Here is a 17,758-nt window from a genome sequence, read left to right as displayed (position 1 = left end):
CCAAGAGCTGCAGCGCTGCTATCTGTGCGGATCAGCTCATCCAGATTAACTCAGATAGCACGGCCTAGTCAGCTACGACCCACCAGAGCAACACTGATAAGCATTCCTCTCCTCTACACTTGTATGCACACACACCCTTGCACAAAACGCAAGCAAAAGGGAAACACAAATCATTGGTGTGTTTTAAAATTCAGAATAATTTATGGAGATTTAAACTATGCAGCGTCAACGTTTCTCACCATTACCCACCTCTCTACTCATCTGTACATTTATAGTTAATACTTGTCCTTCACACATCCTCTTTCAAGCACACAGGCTTAATGGATTCCTGCTCTTTGTTGTGATACATTACAGAGGATTATGTGGGCTGGCATATAAAAGACTGTGTCTTCTCACCATAAGCTCTCCCAGTAAGCTTCTTGTCTCAGGCCTCAGTGCTGCAAAGCTTAAAGTACAAACTAAAAGCAGGCCATCAACTTCCAAACGCCTCAGCCAGTTAATCAGCCATTTTAATGACATCGGGTGACACTTCAATTAAACAAGACCCCTAACAGCAAATGGAGGGAGGAAGGTTCTGACCAGATCTTCTGGTTCTTCTTCATGCCATCTTCAGCACACACACACACATCTCATCTGCTTCTTCACAAATTGCCTCAAAAGCCGTCAAATTAACAAGGGGTGACAGGGAAATGTGTGAGGCATCTTTGAACTGCAGTCTCTGTGACTAATAGCATTGGCGAGCACTCTTTTGTGTCGCGGGCCTCCGCCGAGAGAAAAGCTACTAAAACCTTCTCAGGCGCTCCTGGGAGAGCCTCACCATGCACTAATCGGCATATTTTATGTATCATTTCAAAGGCATTAGCTTAACTGAATTTGCTAATGGCTGGCTCGTTTGGAGAAGGCGCAGCGGAGGGCTGAGGGTTGGGCCTCGGGTGTGCACTCCACACACACTGCCTGCGTCTGAGCTGGGTATGTCTTTGAGGAGGAGCATTCCAAAGGCTAGCACACTCACACCTGGCTTTGGAGGCAGAGACGAAAGTTTGGAATCGGCACATAATCATTGTAGAAAGTTAGCTTATACACTAGTCCTGTGAAGCACACTTTACTTATTGCTTTTAGAAACAGCACTGCCACTTTTGGTTTTCTAAAGCACTATTCAGAACCCTCCACCTGAAACCACTCGGTTAAAAAGTGGTTCTTCTATGAATGGAAATGATGAGCAGAGTTACAAACTAATTGGTAATTAAAATAAATTGATTTCCAGAATTCTTTGTCTTTAAACAATGGCAGCTTACATACTTTATGGACATGAGTATTAGGACACCTTCTCCTTCATTGTTTCTTTTGAAATCAATAGTAAAGAAAAAGGGTTCATCCTGCTTTTGCTGGAGTAACTGATTGCATTCAGCTACAAGAGCGTTAGTGAGGTCAGGATGTTGACTGATCGCCACCCCACCTTATTCTCCTAACTTCCTAACTCATCCCTTTAAGTACTGGATGGAGCACCATCATTTCAGAGAACACAGTTGCACAGCTCCACAGCTCAGTGCTGAGGGGCTTTAGACCCATGAGGGGCTTTAGACCCATGGCATTGGGCCTGGCATTGGGCCTGGTGTCAGTAGGTTCATGTTTTTTTTGTTTTTTGTTTTTTTGCTCCAGTGAGTTTTTTTTTTTTGCTCCAATCCTTCACTACAGGGACTAGACAAGCTATATGTATGTGTGTGCATTTGCACATCTGTGTCAGCAATGGGTGCAACTTAAAGTAGCTGAATAATTTCAGGACTGTTCTGTAGATGCCTTTTATTATTAATCCCCAATTTATGACTAGTGCTGGTGTGTTTACTTTTCTTTCATAAAATGGGTTCATTAAAAGTTTAGAGTAAACTGATCCTAGACCTGCAGGTGTTTTTTCTGAGGTGGTCTGAATAAGAGCATCTGCCAAATACCATAAATGCAAAAGTAAGAGCTTCAGCTAAAAAGTTTCCTGGTTAGAAGAAGACACTTGACCTTGGTTTTCAGAGTGGATCTGGGACAGGGCAGCTTAGCATCCCTGCTGGTGTTTATCTCCAGTCAGAGATCATTATGTCCATCAGAAATCTGCAGTCGTGTCCAGCATGAGTGACGGATGGATGGATGGATGGAGATGAGAGATCAGGGGAGGTGTTTAAACGGTGCTCTGTGTGCCTTTAACATTCTCCTGGATGTAGTGTCCGTTAATGTCACAACGCATAACTGGTGCGTCCGGCAGTCCAGTCAGTGCACCTCCACAGTAAACACTCAGCTCTGCTTTCACTGCATTGTGATGGATATCAAAGAGTGTTCAGACAGGCCGGAGGGGTTCAGGGTAACGCAAGGGGAGTCGAGACGGATTTAGCAGCTCAGAATGAAGGAGGACTCTCTCCTTCTCTCTCTGCGTTTTCGTCCTCTTTCTGTTACTCTCTCTCCTTTTTCTCTTTGTCTCTCTACCACTCTCTCTCTTTCACACATCCTTTCACACTCCCCCCCGGCTGTATCTGCCAGCCGTAGCTGCCGTACCTGATTTGATGCTTATAAATTTGAGCAAATAAAGTTGCAGTGGGAGAACTCTATCCTGTGCCATTGATGTGGTAATGGCAGGCAGACAGAAAGAGAGAGGGAGGCGTGTGACCAGGTTACAAAGTGTGTGCCATCAGATAGGAAGCTGCTTCCAATGTTCTGTTGCCATGTTGATTCCCCAAACCTCCCGCTGCTTCTTCCGTGCCCATTGCCGGCGAAGAAAAGATGATCCGCACGCCAAAGAGGATTTTGCGACTGATGCGAAACAAATGATGCAGAGGCCTCTACTGGGAGGTAGTGAGGAGAAGGTGAATGCTCTTTTGGTCTGTGTTTGGCCGTTTTGGCAGCTCTGTGGCTGCTTGGCCAAACAACCAATTCATTGCTGAAATGATGATGTAGGGCAAATGCCTTCCACGGCTACAAAGAACAGATATAGTCCAACGGGGACCCTTTAAGCTCTGAAATGGTGCACGAGCTGTCGGGAGGCAGTTTAATCAACACGGGGACCCTGTAAGCTCTGAAATGGTGCACGAGCTGTCGGGAGGCAATTTAATCAAAAGCAAGGCATGGTGGGACCGTGGGTGACCATTTTAACACGCAGTAGGGGTGCAGTGAAGTTTCAGCTGAATAACAAACTGAACAGAATTGCTGAGCTATTACAGAGCAGACCTGTTGGTATAAACCATTGTTTGCGTGTATGTTTATCGTTACCTCTTTTTCCCCCCCACCTCCTTTCCATGACTGCGCTGCACTCTTGTCTAGTTACCTCCTGCTATTTTTTTCAGCAGAGAGTCAAAGGATGGTTTAATCTGCTGCTGTAGCTTCTGCAGAAAAAAGAAGAAAACAAAGGAGTGTCATTCTGACACTTGTCGTGCCAGCCTCAATTAATCAGCGAGCGCTTCTCTTAAACAGGATCAATTATGTCCCCACCGCGTTGCTGTCTTACATGGCCTTGACAATGTTCCTGTTGTTAAAACTGTCTGTGCCTTCCATCTTCTCTTGCAACATGTTTGACAGTGTTAATTAAGCTTTCATTGTGTTTGAAGTAACAGCATCAGATATGCTGAGCATCCTTGATGGTATTACTAAGGAGAAATTTGCATTCTTTTAGTCTGTATTGGTGTTATGTTTGGAGGTCTTGAGATAATTACTTCCAATTGCAGAGGTTTGGGATTGTGCTTAGTTTTAGAAGTCTTACAATAGTTCCGACAAAGCAGGGAATAATTCCAGATCGAAATCCGGTCAAAAGTGCAGATTTTAAACTTTCAGTAGATACCACACTTATGCATGTAACTAGAACAGAATAGAGACAAATGACAGGGACAGAAGGGACAGAATGATATGAGTACAAAGTCTGTTTTTTTGTACAAAGTCTGGGTGACGTCCGGGTGAGTCCATGTGTAAATAAAGCAGGTTGATTTTTTGAGGAATTCACAGTGGGTAGTGCCATACCTCATGCACAGGCGTTGCCACTTGCCTAAACAACACAGAACATTTCCTGTAGGGAGAACGTAAAAACAACTGATTCTGAGTCCTGATTCTCTGAGCATTTTCCGGAGTTCATATGTGAAAATGGGTATATAGGAATGCACTGTATCAGTTTGTATTGCAGCATCATGAATAGCAAGTCAGCTAGTGGGTACAGCATTGTTCTGTATAATGTTTAATTCTCTAAAAAACAGAAATTGGGAACATTAATATGTTAACGGCCCTTATTTTACAGTATTGAACCATGTACCATTGCATGAATCGTTGCACCCCTGTAAAATTGGAGATTAAGGTTATTTTTCTCTACCTGTGCAGCACTGAACTGATGAGGGGATTAAAGAGTAATTAGTCTGTCGGAATGTAAAACGTGTTCTTGGCAACATCTGGTGAAAGTTCAAAGAGACACATCGTGCAGAAATTTTTATTTGATATTCCGCCAATCAAAGTTAACTGTAGCCTACCGTGTGTCATAGGTGCTGAAGTCGCTGCCTCGGCTGGAGGGTCGTCCCGGGGCTTCTCTGCCCCCCACAGACTTCAAAAAACTGGAGGCTGACCTGAAAGCAGAGCATGGCAGCGAAATCACACCTGAAGATGTGATGTCAGCAGCCATGTACCCCAAAGTCTTCAAGGAGTTCAAAGAGTTCAGACGCAGCTTCGGCCCCGTCGACCGCCTCAACACCCGCCTGTTCCTAGATGGGCCGAATATTGCAGAGGAGTTTGAGGTAATTTATTTGCATCATCTTCTACCTTCTCCATCTCATTCTCTCTCTCCTCTCACACTTTTTTGTCATGTCTGGCTCTGCTAGTCTGCCATAAATTATAATCTCTGCTGGTAAAGCCTCTATCTGGGGCAAAGGGTTTCTAACTCTTCTATATCCTTATTTTTTCTTCTAAGACAAGTACACGCCAAACCCAGTTTGGCCTTTCAGATTTACAGCACTGTGGGATTTGGCCTTCTAAGCACTGGCCAAAAAAGCCTGACTCCTCTTTTCTCCTATTTTAATATTCAATGTCAATGCCAGGAGATGTTCTAAATTAGTCCTGCTCAGTGGCCTAACCTGTCCTTGTGATGCTGTAACTTTATTAGCTAGAGAGCTGCTGTTAGTGTGTGTGTGTGTGTTTGCATGTGTGAATCTGTGGGTTATAGGTGCAGTGGGATTCTAACTAGCAAGGGTAAAATGGTGGTGACATGGATATTTAGGCTAAAAATATACATACTGTAGTACGGGTGGGTAATATGATGATATGTTACCATTATCGTCATAAACTAACACAATGAGCTTGTTTGAGTGTCTCCTGGGTATATTCAGCACTTCTAGGACACTGAGCAAGTGCATATATCATAAAAAGACAGAATGAGACCGGGTATACCCTGTAAACAACCATTGCACAACAACTACATTAACAAGTAGCTGACTAGATGCCAGCCTGTCATACATTTATTTCCTTTTTTTATCTATTTAAATAGTAGTACTATTTTACTATTCCCCCTTAAATAGGATCCAATTGTATTGTATATTGTATTGGTCGTCTGCAAATACTTGATATTATTTGCTATAAAAAAAAATATTCAAAAGGGATCAAACCATCTGACACTTTTTTTTTTTTGAACCCACGCACTTCTGTGGGAAAAATACGCATTTGTTTATGACGCCAGATGCTAGCTTGTCACCAGTTGTACAGCAGAGTCTTTGGAGATTGAGATTGGCAACAGAATTCGAGCCTCTCATAATTTCAGGCAATAGTATCAGTCTTATCACCAGATGCAGTCCAAACACACTTCCAACAGCTTCAGATAGCTAGCTATCTAGCACATCCTCAGCTGTATAATGTTCTGAGAATAAATGAGAGTGCTAACTAGCAAACTGTTCAGTGCCATAGGAACAGTGTACACACTGCTCCAGGCCATAAAGCCAATGTGGCTAGAGTTTAGCATGTGCTTGAGAGGACGTTCCTGGAGTTTTCGTTTTTTTCTATTTTTCTATTTTATTTTTCTATTATTATCTTTTGCACCTACTGCTGTTTAAACAGAGTGATTAGGGCTGTTTCAGGGTTGCCAGATTGGTCTAGATAGGTGGGCAGTATCATGCATATCATGAATGTGAACACTGACCAACTACACAATCAGTTACAAAGAGCATGCAATTCTCAAAAGTCCTGTTAAGTTTTATGCTTGTATTAAGTATAGGATAGTATTCAGCTTTTAAAATCTGCAACTATTGGTGCATTTTGTCCATGTATAATCATAATTGCAATTAATTCACATTGTATAACATTACAATAGCGTGATTTATTATATTCACCCCTAGTCTGGACCCCTGATTTAGCTTCATAATGCAACTTAATCTATTACTCAGTGATATGGCAGTACTGTACACATGTAGCTGAATGTGTGCTGATCATTATCCTAATGATCCATATGCTAGGATGACCATAGTTTTGATTTTTGTAAAAAGAGGACACTGGGGACACACAGGTATCCACTGCAGTTAAGATGTCATGCCTGGTGGGTTTCAAGTAGGCCTAAGTTGTAGGACCATGTCAATGTGTATGTGTGAGGGTGGAAATATCTCTCAAACCATCTACAGTATGTTAATGTACATTAATACATACACATTCACTCATTTAGCAAAACCAACAAATAGCCTTTAAAGCCTGTATGACCAAATTATCTCCTTTCAGTTCAGCGTACAACTTAGACCTACTTCAAACCCCTCAGCCATGATACCCTAGGCTAATAAAGCTATTTATTTGTCTTACTAAATACAATAATTTAGATTATTTATTAATGATCAGCACACATTCAACCTGGTGTGTCCAAACGTTTGACTGGGACTGTAGATTTTATTTAAATTAAAGCAAATTAAATAATGAGATATAATAATAAGTGATAATAATTAGTAATAAGAATAAACATAAAATGCAACAGATATAAAAAAGTCATTCAGTTTTTAGTGAAACCTGTATAGAACGTTTTTTTTTTTTGCCTTATAGAATATTTGGATTTTCACAGTAAATACTTAATTGAATATTCCAAAATGATGATATTTGATAGTAGCAGCCTGCATTTATTTGTGCAATGAATTTGTGCAATTGAATATAAAAATAATTGTATGCATAGTTCAAGTTAATTATGAACAAATCCATTGTTGTTCATTTCAGCATCTTCACAAAAAGAAATACTAAATACTGTGATGCATATCATCTACCACCCACCCTTACACCCTAGAACCCTTTACTTGGCAGCACTGATGCTGTCAAGAAATCACTACCACTCAGTGTGCTCTCAGCGACTCTGGACAGCTTATCAGAGCGTGACCTCAGCTAACCTTGTGCTGCTCTCTATCTGTCTCCGTTAGCCCTGTGCTGATACTAAATATGCCTGTTGTAGCTTGGTGATGTGTGTGGATCCTAAAGCCCCATTAATCTGAGCTCTAGAAGATTCTGTAACAGTGAGCGGAGGCAGCTGGAGCGGCCAGCTAACATGCTACGCCCACCTGGGTGCTACCTGCCAGGCCCAGACGTGCTCTTGGCCCCGTGCTTTGCACTATGAGGAGATGAAAGGCCAGACCGCCACAGCTAATCAGACAAGGAAGAGAGGGGGGTGGAGGGGATAGGGGAGGGGAGTGTGCTGTGTAAAATTCCCCTTGCTGGCTGCTTTAGCCTCCACTGATGTGAAGTGGATTGAGAAGTCTGTATCTGCCTTCGATTTTCTAAAAAACCTTTAAACTAGCTTTTGTTCTTTGCTTGGATAAGGACCATATTATTCCTGGCATTCATCTGTGAAAGCCTGCGTAATCCTTTATGGCTTAGTGACTGAAGTTATTTTTTTCATAGTCTGATTACCGAAGGGCTCCCAGGAGTATACCCAACCAAATAAGATGTTAGCTGTGGTTGATTAGCATAGATCAGCATGGACTATATTAAGCTCCGTCTGACGTGGAAACACTAGAGCCACCCCCAAAATAGCTGTACCACTTTTAAGTGCCAAAAACAGCACGTGGAAGTGAGCCTCCCAAATGCCTGAGTCAGCTGTGTGCAAATAAGTCATCACTTGTCTTCGTGTCTTCACTTAATGCTCTTCCAGATTTTTACGCTTTAATCTGATGTTACTTTTTAATGTCTACCTCTATCTCGCTTTCTCTACCACACTCGCTCTCTCTATATTTCACAGGTCGAGTTGGAGAGAGGAAAGACTCTACATATCAAAGCACTGGCCTTGGGGGACTTGAACAAGGCTGGGCAGAGGGAGGTTTTTTTTGAGCTCAATGGTCAGCTGCGGTCAGTCCTGGTCAAGGATACAGTGGCCATGAAGGTAATTGCTGTTTTCCAAACCAAATTGGCTTTCCTCCTCAATAAAAACCAACCATCCACATACACAGTGTACACACACCTGCACCCTCACACACATACACAAACCATACACATGCACTCAGAAAATAGAAAAATACCACCCTGCTGGCGCTCAATGACAAATCCATTTTTTTAAAATGCATTTTTATATACGAATAATGGACTTCACTTTTTTTTGGTTATGGACGTTCATTGCTGTGAGGCAAGACCACCTTTCAGGCATCATTCAAAGCCTTAAGTTGCTTGGCAACATGTCTCTCTCTTTCAACACAGACAAGAAATTTGTCATTCAGTGCTTTTCTCTGAATATCAGTCCTCACCTTGCTGCTTTCCAACGACCAGCTCACAAAATGGCCCTTCAATCAAAATGTCTCACAAATAGCAATCATTCCTTAATGAAGCAAACAATGTACCTGTTTTCCTCTTCTTCTTTTTTTTTTTGCACCACAGCAGGTGGTTAAGCTTAATGACTTAAGTCTATAAGCTGAAACTATGTCTAAGGCAGTAAGGCTCGTTAGTAGGGTTCGTTACAGAAAGTGTGAACACTGCCTTTCGAGCACACCAAAGGAGTGCACCAAACAAGCAGACTACATTTACATTTACGGCATTTAGCTGACGCTCTTATCCAGAGCGACTTACAAGGTGACTGGAATTACAAAGGTGGGCCAATATAATGTTAGTCTTGCCCAGGGACTCTTATTGGTGTAGCGCAGCATAGTCAGCCAGACTGGGAATCGAACCCTGGTCTCCCACATGGTGTAATAGCTCACTGGCAGCTGGTGGCTTTATCTGTTGCGCCACACCAACCACTAAGACCACCTGAGCAGGTGGGTTTTGACCTGGTGCCATTCATTTGAAGTATGAACATGATACAAACCAAATGCATTTAAATAAAACAACGCAGAATTATGCACAGGCACGGGTTCACTTCAGGGCCCAAAATCTAGTATCAACCTACTCTGCTCGCTCAACCGACATTGTGCCAGACATATCTGCACGCTTTATCATGGGTGAGTCTCCATGCAGACCTGCCCACGCTTCTGTGCTTTAACTTTTCTGTCTGATGCTTTAGTTTAGCGGGGCTGTGTTTCAAAACCACACATTACCACACTACTACTACACAGCGCTTCAGAACTAGCCATCATCACAATTGTCTTAGTGTAGTTGGTGGAGTAAAGATGTGTGAGTTAGGATGCAGCCACAATAATGTTAAAATTTATATCTTTAATGTATGTTGCTCTGTGAACAAACTAGCAGGTGTACATTATCAAAATCATGGTTTAATACTGATATCATGATGATGTAAATTAATAGGACAGTTTTTAGGGTCCAGCAATGAGATTTTAGGACAGTTTTAAGGGCAGGACTCGTGAACATGTGTATGATACATCACCTTTTTCCCCTTTTAATTTAATTGCAAATATGTCAGTATGAACACAAAGCAAACCAGGACTTAAATGTAACAATGTATCTTATTGCGTGGTCTGGACCAAAAAAAAAACAAACTACAAGTATTAACACACCCCTAGTCCTTCCTGTTTATTACCCTTTGCAATTTCATTGCAATTAATGTCATTGCATTAATTTTTTTCCTCACTGACAGCAAATTAAGTAATATCCACCACTGCATTCTCACACCTGACTTCACAGTAAGGAAAGGGTGTAAAAACTGCAGTTCACATACTTTCAGGGTTGAAATTGAGCTAAATATTTCAGTTTGTCTCCTGATAAAACACTTGAACCCTTCTACAAGAACTCTTGTCATGTCACAGTTCAGGTGCTTTTTTTATGCTTTCGTGCCATGCCGCTTTGCCATCAGCTGCCGGAGTCTGAGAGAGCACAATTTGCCATGCTACGTGGGTAGATGGCGCACTCTCGCGCCTCATCACTCTTAAGCAGTGTTGACCGGCACAGTTGCTTGTTATCTGGTGCGGTGGAGCTGGGGACCCGGCACTTTCCTCTGAGCATGTCAGCTGCCTGGCGATACCGCATCTGCGGAAATTCTAAAAGAGGGGGTGAGAATTGCTAGTGTTAGGGGGATTTATGCAGGGGTGGGTTGGTTGTCAGATCCAAATTAGCAAAAAAGGGAAAAATTGTACAAATTATTAAAGCCAAATGTTAAGTGGAGCACTGTGAGACACAGAGAAACTAAGCTGTGCTTGAAGTTACCAGTGTCAGCAAAGGTTCCATGACAACAGAAGTTTAAAAGCTTCTTTACGCAGTAATTGGCATAATAATAATATGATCATTCAAGCTTCAAGAAGAATTTAAGTAATAATGATGATAATTTAAGCCACTATATTGTCACAGCTCTATGTATCATTATGGCCTTTATTAATGAACCCTTGAAAAACACTTTCTTTAAAAGGGTAATAGACAACTATGGACTTAATCAGCCATTAATTAGCAAAAGTAGATGTAGCAGATTACGAGTTGAACAACTCCAGGACCAGGTTGAGTGACCCCCGCTCTCCTCTGTGGCATTAGACTTTCCTTTCATCACTTCTAATACTCCACTCCCTGTTCCCTTTCCAGGAAATGCACTTTCACCCGAAGGCTCTGAAGGACGTGCGGGGTCAAGTGGGCGCCCCCATGCCAGGGAAGGTGGTGGAGGTGAAGGTGAAGCAGGGCCAGAAGGTGGAGAAGGGTCAGCCTCTCTGTGTGCTCAGCGCCATGAAGATGGAGACAGTTGTCAACTCTCCGCTCTCGGGGACAGTGGCCAAGGTGCACGTCAAGGCTGACAGCAGTCTGGAAGGGGACGACCTGATTCTGGAGATTACAGAGTAAACGTTAAAGGCCATGGACAGGGTAGAGGTCACTGGGGTTTTTACCACCACAGGGAGCCATTAGGACTGGTGATCCCTGACTTCTTTCAGTGAGATAAAGGATTGAGACGGGTGAACGTTCCGCTCACCTAATTAGTATTTAATTGGACCCCATTAATCCTGAAGCCGCCCCTGGCCCTAGATGTACAAATACCAGAGCAGTGTGATAGTCAAACCGTTAACACCTTATTCAGCAGCACGTTTTCATTTGTGTTCATTTTAAAAGTACAGTTAAATAGCTTTTATTACACTGAGGAAAGCTGTTGACCTAGCAGAACGGTTTCTGCAGCCTTTGGGAAGAATATGTCACCTGTTTTTATGCGTAGATGATTCTAGTTCTGAAATGAATGAGCTAATAATATGTATATGGTGAGTAATGGTGAGTAATGAGGAATTGCAATGATTCTGAATGCGAATGTATGTCTGTATGTGTGCTAAAACATTTTAAAAGGACACAAATTACATTTTATTTCATGTTAGTGTTGCATTATTGAAGCATAAACCAATGTTTATGTGAAACATTAATGGTAAACTGGAAGTACTATAAACACTAAAGCACAGGAAAGGGAGTGTGGTCATAATGATATCGCAATATGCATCATATTTCAAAGCGTAGCAAAAGCAATAAAGTCAAGTAAAAATGATTACATTATATATGGAAATTGCAGGGTTGTACTAATGTATGTTTCAGCGTAATACTACAGCACTCAACAACCCAAATCAGCCATTATTCTTGGCGTGGTGGACTGATTAAAGGATGCGTACTCTTTGCTCATATACTGCAGGGAGAAATGTGTAATAATGACGCATTAGAAAGCTGTGACACAATCAGATGCTTCCCTCCACCCCGTCTCTGCCCGGATGCTTTGCAGTCAGACACGCAAAGGCTCATCTTTCAGGCCCGGCAGAGTGGTACCGCTTGTACTGTCACTCTAAGTGCACAGTCACTTATTAAACATGCTGTGATAGGGTGTGCTCATCTCCAGAGCGGAACACTGCCTCACCTCAATCAAAGTTTCATCTGTCTGCAGTTTGTAGAAGTCTATTCTGTTCCCACAAGCACATTTGAGCTACTGAGCACACTGTCCATTGTGGAAACGTACAATACACAAAGCTCTGTTCACACAGCATATAAAAGACGTCTAGATGTCTTATTTTCTGGCACCATTAAGTATACCTGGTAAATAGATTTTTGATACATCTGCTGGTGATGGAGCTTTAAAGCTGTATGCTGGAATGCGCACAAAAATCCTTGACCCCAAAATAAATGAAGTGACATTTAAGTCGTTTCCATAAAAAAGGGCACATTTCAAAATTAATATTCCACTCATGAAAGCTCTTCTGCTGTAAAATCTGACTTAGGCTTTCTGTGCAACAGCAGCTGAGGCTGATAGTGTGGAAATAGCCCATGGACACAAATGCTCTTAAATTGAGGAGCTGCAGAAGTGTATTTGGGTGCACTCTGGTTTTTAGTTTCAGTCTTTTACACTGGCTGGCTTTTTGAGAGCTCAGAAAAACGGTGAATGGCTTTTCATTACATTACAAGGGATAAATGGGTTTCTCTCCAGAACTGACCTCGCCATGCTCCGCCCACAAATGTGTTCTTGCAACTGCTTTGGTTAGACAAGCTAGAATATTACCCTCCTAAAAATAAAGGTGCTTCAAAGTGCAGTTATGACGTAAACAGATTTTGGGAGAAGGACCACTGCCCAAACCCTTCTGCCTGGCCTTCAAGCCCTTATATACCCCTGTTTTTTTTTTTCAACTCCATGTCAGACAAATGTTGCACCTATATCCACTTCCTTCCAGCACTCACCACACCAACGGTGGCAGGGACACTCCAAGTAAAAAGTCTTCTGAGTTCGCCCTCCTGTTCCATCTCACAGTGTGGTCTGCACTAGGAGATGGTTCTTTGAGCAATGCTATAAGAGAACCACTTTTTTGTGAACCAAAAGTGGATCTTCTGTGGCATCACTCAAAGAACCATTTAAAACACCTTTAGTTTTAGGAGTAGAACATAAATCCCATTCATTATAAGGGGAAGTCAAACAACAGTTTTAGTCAACATGCGATGAATGATTTATTTCAGACTATGTTTTGTATAAGTGTGAAAGGTCACACCGTTAGAACAGATCATGTGTAGTTTAGCGCTGTGTAAGTAAGGTATCAGCATGGTAGCAGACTGGTTGTCGTTTCCATCTTGCCCAAATTGGATAGCCTACAACCATATAGTCCAGTTGAGTAGAATTATAAAATATTTAAACTGGAAACTACAGTTTACATTGAGAAGTGGATTCTTGCCAACATCCTGTTAGACTTGTCCAATCCAGTAACCGTTTGTTAGAATGAACGCATTTGAGGGCAAAGCATCATGGAAAGGTCAAGCAAGCTGATTCTATGTGTATGTGTGTGTGAGTAAGAGAGAGATGGGGTGAGTCAGGGTGTGAGATCTCACACTCAATAGTGTTCTGGACTGCCTTGAGCATAGTGTGCACCCTCCTGAAAGCCACATCACACACTGATCCACCAGAGTGCGGAGACGTTTTCTTCGTTACCTGGGATACGGACAAAACATAGCAGATGGTTAAGGACAAAAACGCTTTTTGAGGCTCCAGACCCAAGCAGAAAAGGCCTTGTTTTTGATGAGTGTTTGGGGGGTAATCAATACAATTTCCAGTTTCAGTGTCTGACTTTAACGTTTGCTGAGGGAAACAGCAGAACCACTGAACTGTGAGCTACTAGATCATGTGATGAATGTAGATTTGATCTATTGGCATAAATTGCTGAAATGCACCAGAGTCCTCCAAGTCTGCCCATCAAACAGCCATCTTGGGCAGTTACTGTTAGTCTTACAAGACCAGAATGCTATCTTTTTGAATTGGGAGAGACCTATAAAGTAACATTACTGCTAAATCTGACAGCACATGTTTTTGCAGGAAGAATGAAGAGTTTTCTCTGCGAGTGGCTTTACTAGCAAGCCAATCGTTTCCTTTTTTGAAGGGCAGGCCTTTCCCTGTAAACAGAAGCATATTGAGTGTTACAAGCTCTCCCATCAATTTGTCAGCCAGTTACCCCCTCCTATTATAATGTCACTGCCTGCACATACTGTGTTTAGAATTAACAACACAGGAATTTGAGAGAATTATATTGCAGAGTTGAGAAAATCTACATAGAAAGTGGTTTTTGCAGTGTTTTATATGCTCTGTATATAGTGCAAATCATTGTAAACCTTCAATAACACGCATACCTTTTGAGAGGGCATTTTGTCCCCTATGTTTAAATCATTTTATGCAAAAAGAATAAATAGATAAAAAAAAAAAAACATAAAAAATAGGAAATCCTATAAATGTGCCTACTTAAAGCAGGGTAAATGGTATATTCTGTACTGAGTCATTTTTTGGTGTAATAAACTGTTATGCAATACATATAAATACATGCTAGAAAGATTAGCTTGGGTATTATAAGCAAAATCAAGTATTAAATGAGTAATAATCTTAAATAATATAACATTTTGTGAATGTGGGTGTTTCCTTTTTTCTTTTTGTTCTATTCCCTAAATTTCCATGTATGGTTGTTCTATATATGCTCATAGTTGCGTTATGTCATAAATGCTCTTTAGATGTTATTACAAAACTTAAATGTGAATAAAAATCTGCTAAATCTGTTGAGAGCATGTGTGTATGTGTGTGTGTTGTATATAGTTGTTTTGTGCCCGTCACATGTGATAGCTTTCTCTCATGCTCACACTCGCACACTTCTTTAGAGACACGTGTTTGGTGACAGGGTTGCATTGATTGATGCAGTAATGAAGAAATGACCTAGTTAGCCTTACTCACATGCATGCCCGAGGTCACAGAGTGCATACATTAGCCTCAGTTGTGTTCATAAACCATGACATTACTCACCTACAGCTTAGTTAGTTAACAACAGTTAGTTAACACAAAGTAAAAAAACAGCTGTTTGGTCAAAAGTGTAGTTTTCCTCTTAATCAATTAGACATTTGTGGAGTTTAAGAGCTCACAATGTCACAATGTTACTATGTGTTAGACAAACAAACTGTAAAAAATGAACACAGATATAAAGGAACCCAATTAGTTTAGTGGTCACTAAAATGAATAACTGCTGGACATCAGCACAGTGTTGTCTAGACTCAGGACTTTTGTTCTGAAGATCGAAGTCTGTACTAAAGACTAAAGAGGAGCTCCTTTCTCTGTTCTCTTTATATGGAAGACTAGCTGGATCAATCACTGATAGTTGATGACAGGTCAAGGGCACCATGCTGGTTAGACAGGGGAGTCTTGATGTTTGCTATGGTATGTGTATGATGTCTGTAGGTTACTCTGATCCAAGGTCATGAAGCCTTGAATACCGGCTGTGTGAGAATTGGGTTCAGTGAATGGATCAGTTCTTTAGATCAGACTGATTTTGAATTGTGATATTACAATGTCACAATGCACTGTTGAATTCCTGAACCAGATATCACAATGTCGCAATTCTTTATAGATTTCTGAATTGTGATATCACATTAAATTGGAAAATTAATATTACATTTCAGTGTTAAATGTTTTAACTGTGATATCACTGTCACCAAGCAGTGCCACAGTGTAATATTCATTTTATAAATCACAATGTCTTGCTTACTTCTATGCTCACTTCTATTTATACTAAGTATATATATATATATATACTTATTATGCTTATATTTATTATATTATACTTATTTGGATACCAGTGTTTGTTGACTACATTTGGAGTATAAGGGGAAATGCTAAATCTGCCAGGAAAGTTTCAACTCAACTGTCTGTTAAATCTCCTGTGAATGTAAACACTTGTCCAAGGGTAATACACAGAAGTGTCACTCTTTCATCAGGACCTTTCTACCCTGCCATTGAAACTTTCTTACTATTCCTCCACTCCCCTCTCATTTCTCTTTTCTCTCTATTGAGCATGATCTCTCCATCTTGTTTGGCAGTAGAGGCATAGGGTGCTCCAGGCTGAATGGAGGAAAAAAAGAGGCAAAAGCTGGACATGAAAAAAGAAAGAGGGCTTGTACCTTCAGGCCCTTATCTCTCTCCCCCTCTCTCATTTGCTCTCTTTCTTCTTCCTTATTCTGTGCCACTGTCTCTGTCTCATTCCTCCAATGGAGGGGGCAAGATTGATCTTTTTTTCTGTTCTTGTGATTTGGAAGGTTAAGCTTCCGCCTGCATGGACTGGCCGGTTCATCTGTACTTCCCCTTTCATTATTCTTTCTTCCTCCCTCTCTCCCTTTATTACACTCATTCATTTACTCTGTCTCGAAGTTCAGCTCAGCTCAACTCATGCTTGGGATCTCCTTTATCATTTTCTCTTGCTTTCTTTTCTTGCTTTTTCTCTTTCACACACACACACACACACACACACACACACACATACTTATCTTTTTTGTATAATGTGAGAATTACTCATGTGTTACATACATAGAGATAATAAGAAGTGGCAGAAAATATTCCTTATATTTACGCATTAGGCTGCCTAAAATTGCACAGTAAAGTTTTATTCAGACTGGTAGTAGTCAGACTCAGCAGCACAGATACACTAAACTTTGTGCCCTGTGTGTTTTATAGTTCCTCTATTCGAACATGTTGTTGATGAGTAAATATGTTAGCCATGAGCCATATAGTAAACAATAATGCCATATATTAAGCAATACAATTGGTCAAACGTTCCTTTATATTTATATAACATTTATTATGAGAAATGTATTGATAATCTTAGAAATCAGTTGTAAAAGCATTTAGTTTAATGTTAGGAATAGTGTAAACATATTGATCAGAATTATAAGAACCTTAGTTTGAATATTTGAAATAAAATGAAATAGATGTTAATTTTCTGAGAATTTTTTGTCTTTGTTGCCTCTAACCTCTAGAAACACCATTATTGTCCATGACCATTCACTGTTTTTTGGGATATAAACTGACCCAAATATCCCAGTTTTAGAACTGCACAGTTTAGCTGAATATTAGGGCTTTCAAATTCACTGGTGCCACCTCCATGACCAGCAGCTTGGAATAAAAGAAGACTTTCCTAAGAGCAAGCCACAATACACAGCACAAGTATGTTGCAAAAGGTCACTGGATCTAAAAATGGAATCCTGTGATGTGGTCAGATAAAACAAAAACGTTTTGGTCGTGCAGACCATTTTGTGACCAAAAAAAGGACCGCATACAAAGAACAGTAGCTGCCATCCAGTGTCCAATATGGGTGGTGGATAGTTGTTGCTTTGGGGCTGTTTTGCTGCTGTTGTTTCGGGGGGGCTCCTGTAAAAATCATTAGTGTAATGAATTCCACTAAATACCAGGCAATTTTAGCCCAAAATCTGTCTGCCTCTGCAAGATGGCTAAAACCTGGCTGTATGAGGTCCTTTCAGTAATATAATGACATTGAACTTCACACAACTTTGACATTGAAATCCAATGTGTTGAAACCTAGATGGACTCGTGGCTGTCTGCCACTATTATCACCACTATTAACTTTCTGTTGTATCTGGTTTAGTAATTTTTATCATTAATGTTTAAATA

At 40.9% G+C, this 17,758-nt stretch overlaps 1 protein-coding gene across 1 annotated transcript in view; it reads left to right on the top strand.

The window, feature by feature from the left end:
* Positions 1 to 14,776, top strand: part of pcxb (pyruvate carboxylase b) — a 258,985-nt gene extending 244,209 nt beyond the window's left edge. Inside the window, exons 19-21 of the mRNA XM_072686774.1 lie at positions 4,497 to 4,745; positions 8,198 to 8,338; positions 10,912 to 14,776. Coding sequence (XP_072542875.1) covers positions 4,497 to 4,745; positions 8,198 to 8,338; positions 10,912 to 11,163 — 642 coding nt within the window. The 3' untranslated portion in view covers positions 11,164 to 14,776. The remainder of the gene's footprint in view (positions 1 to 4,496; positions 4,746 to 8,197; positions 8,339 to 10,911) is intronic.
* The last annotated feature ends 2,982 nt before the right edge of the window (positions 14,777 to 17,758 follow it).

This window comes from Salminus brasiliensis, chromosome 9 (assembly GCF_030463535.1).
Source record: "Salminus brasiliensis chromosome 9, fSalBra1.hap2, whole genome shotgun sequence".
Lineage (NCBI taxonomy): Eukaryota > Metazoa > Chordata > Actinopteri > Characiformes > Bryconidae > Salminus > Salminus brasiliensis.
The sequence above is the reverse complement of the archived record's forward strand: the minus strand, read 5'-3'. Positions and strand labels throughout refer to the sequence as shown.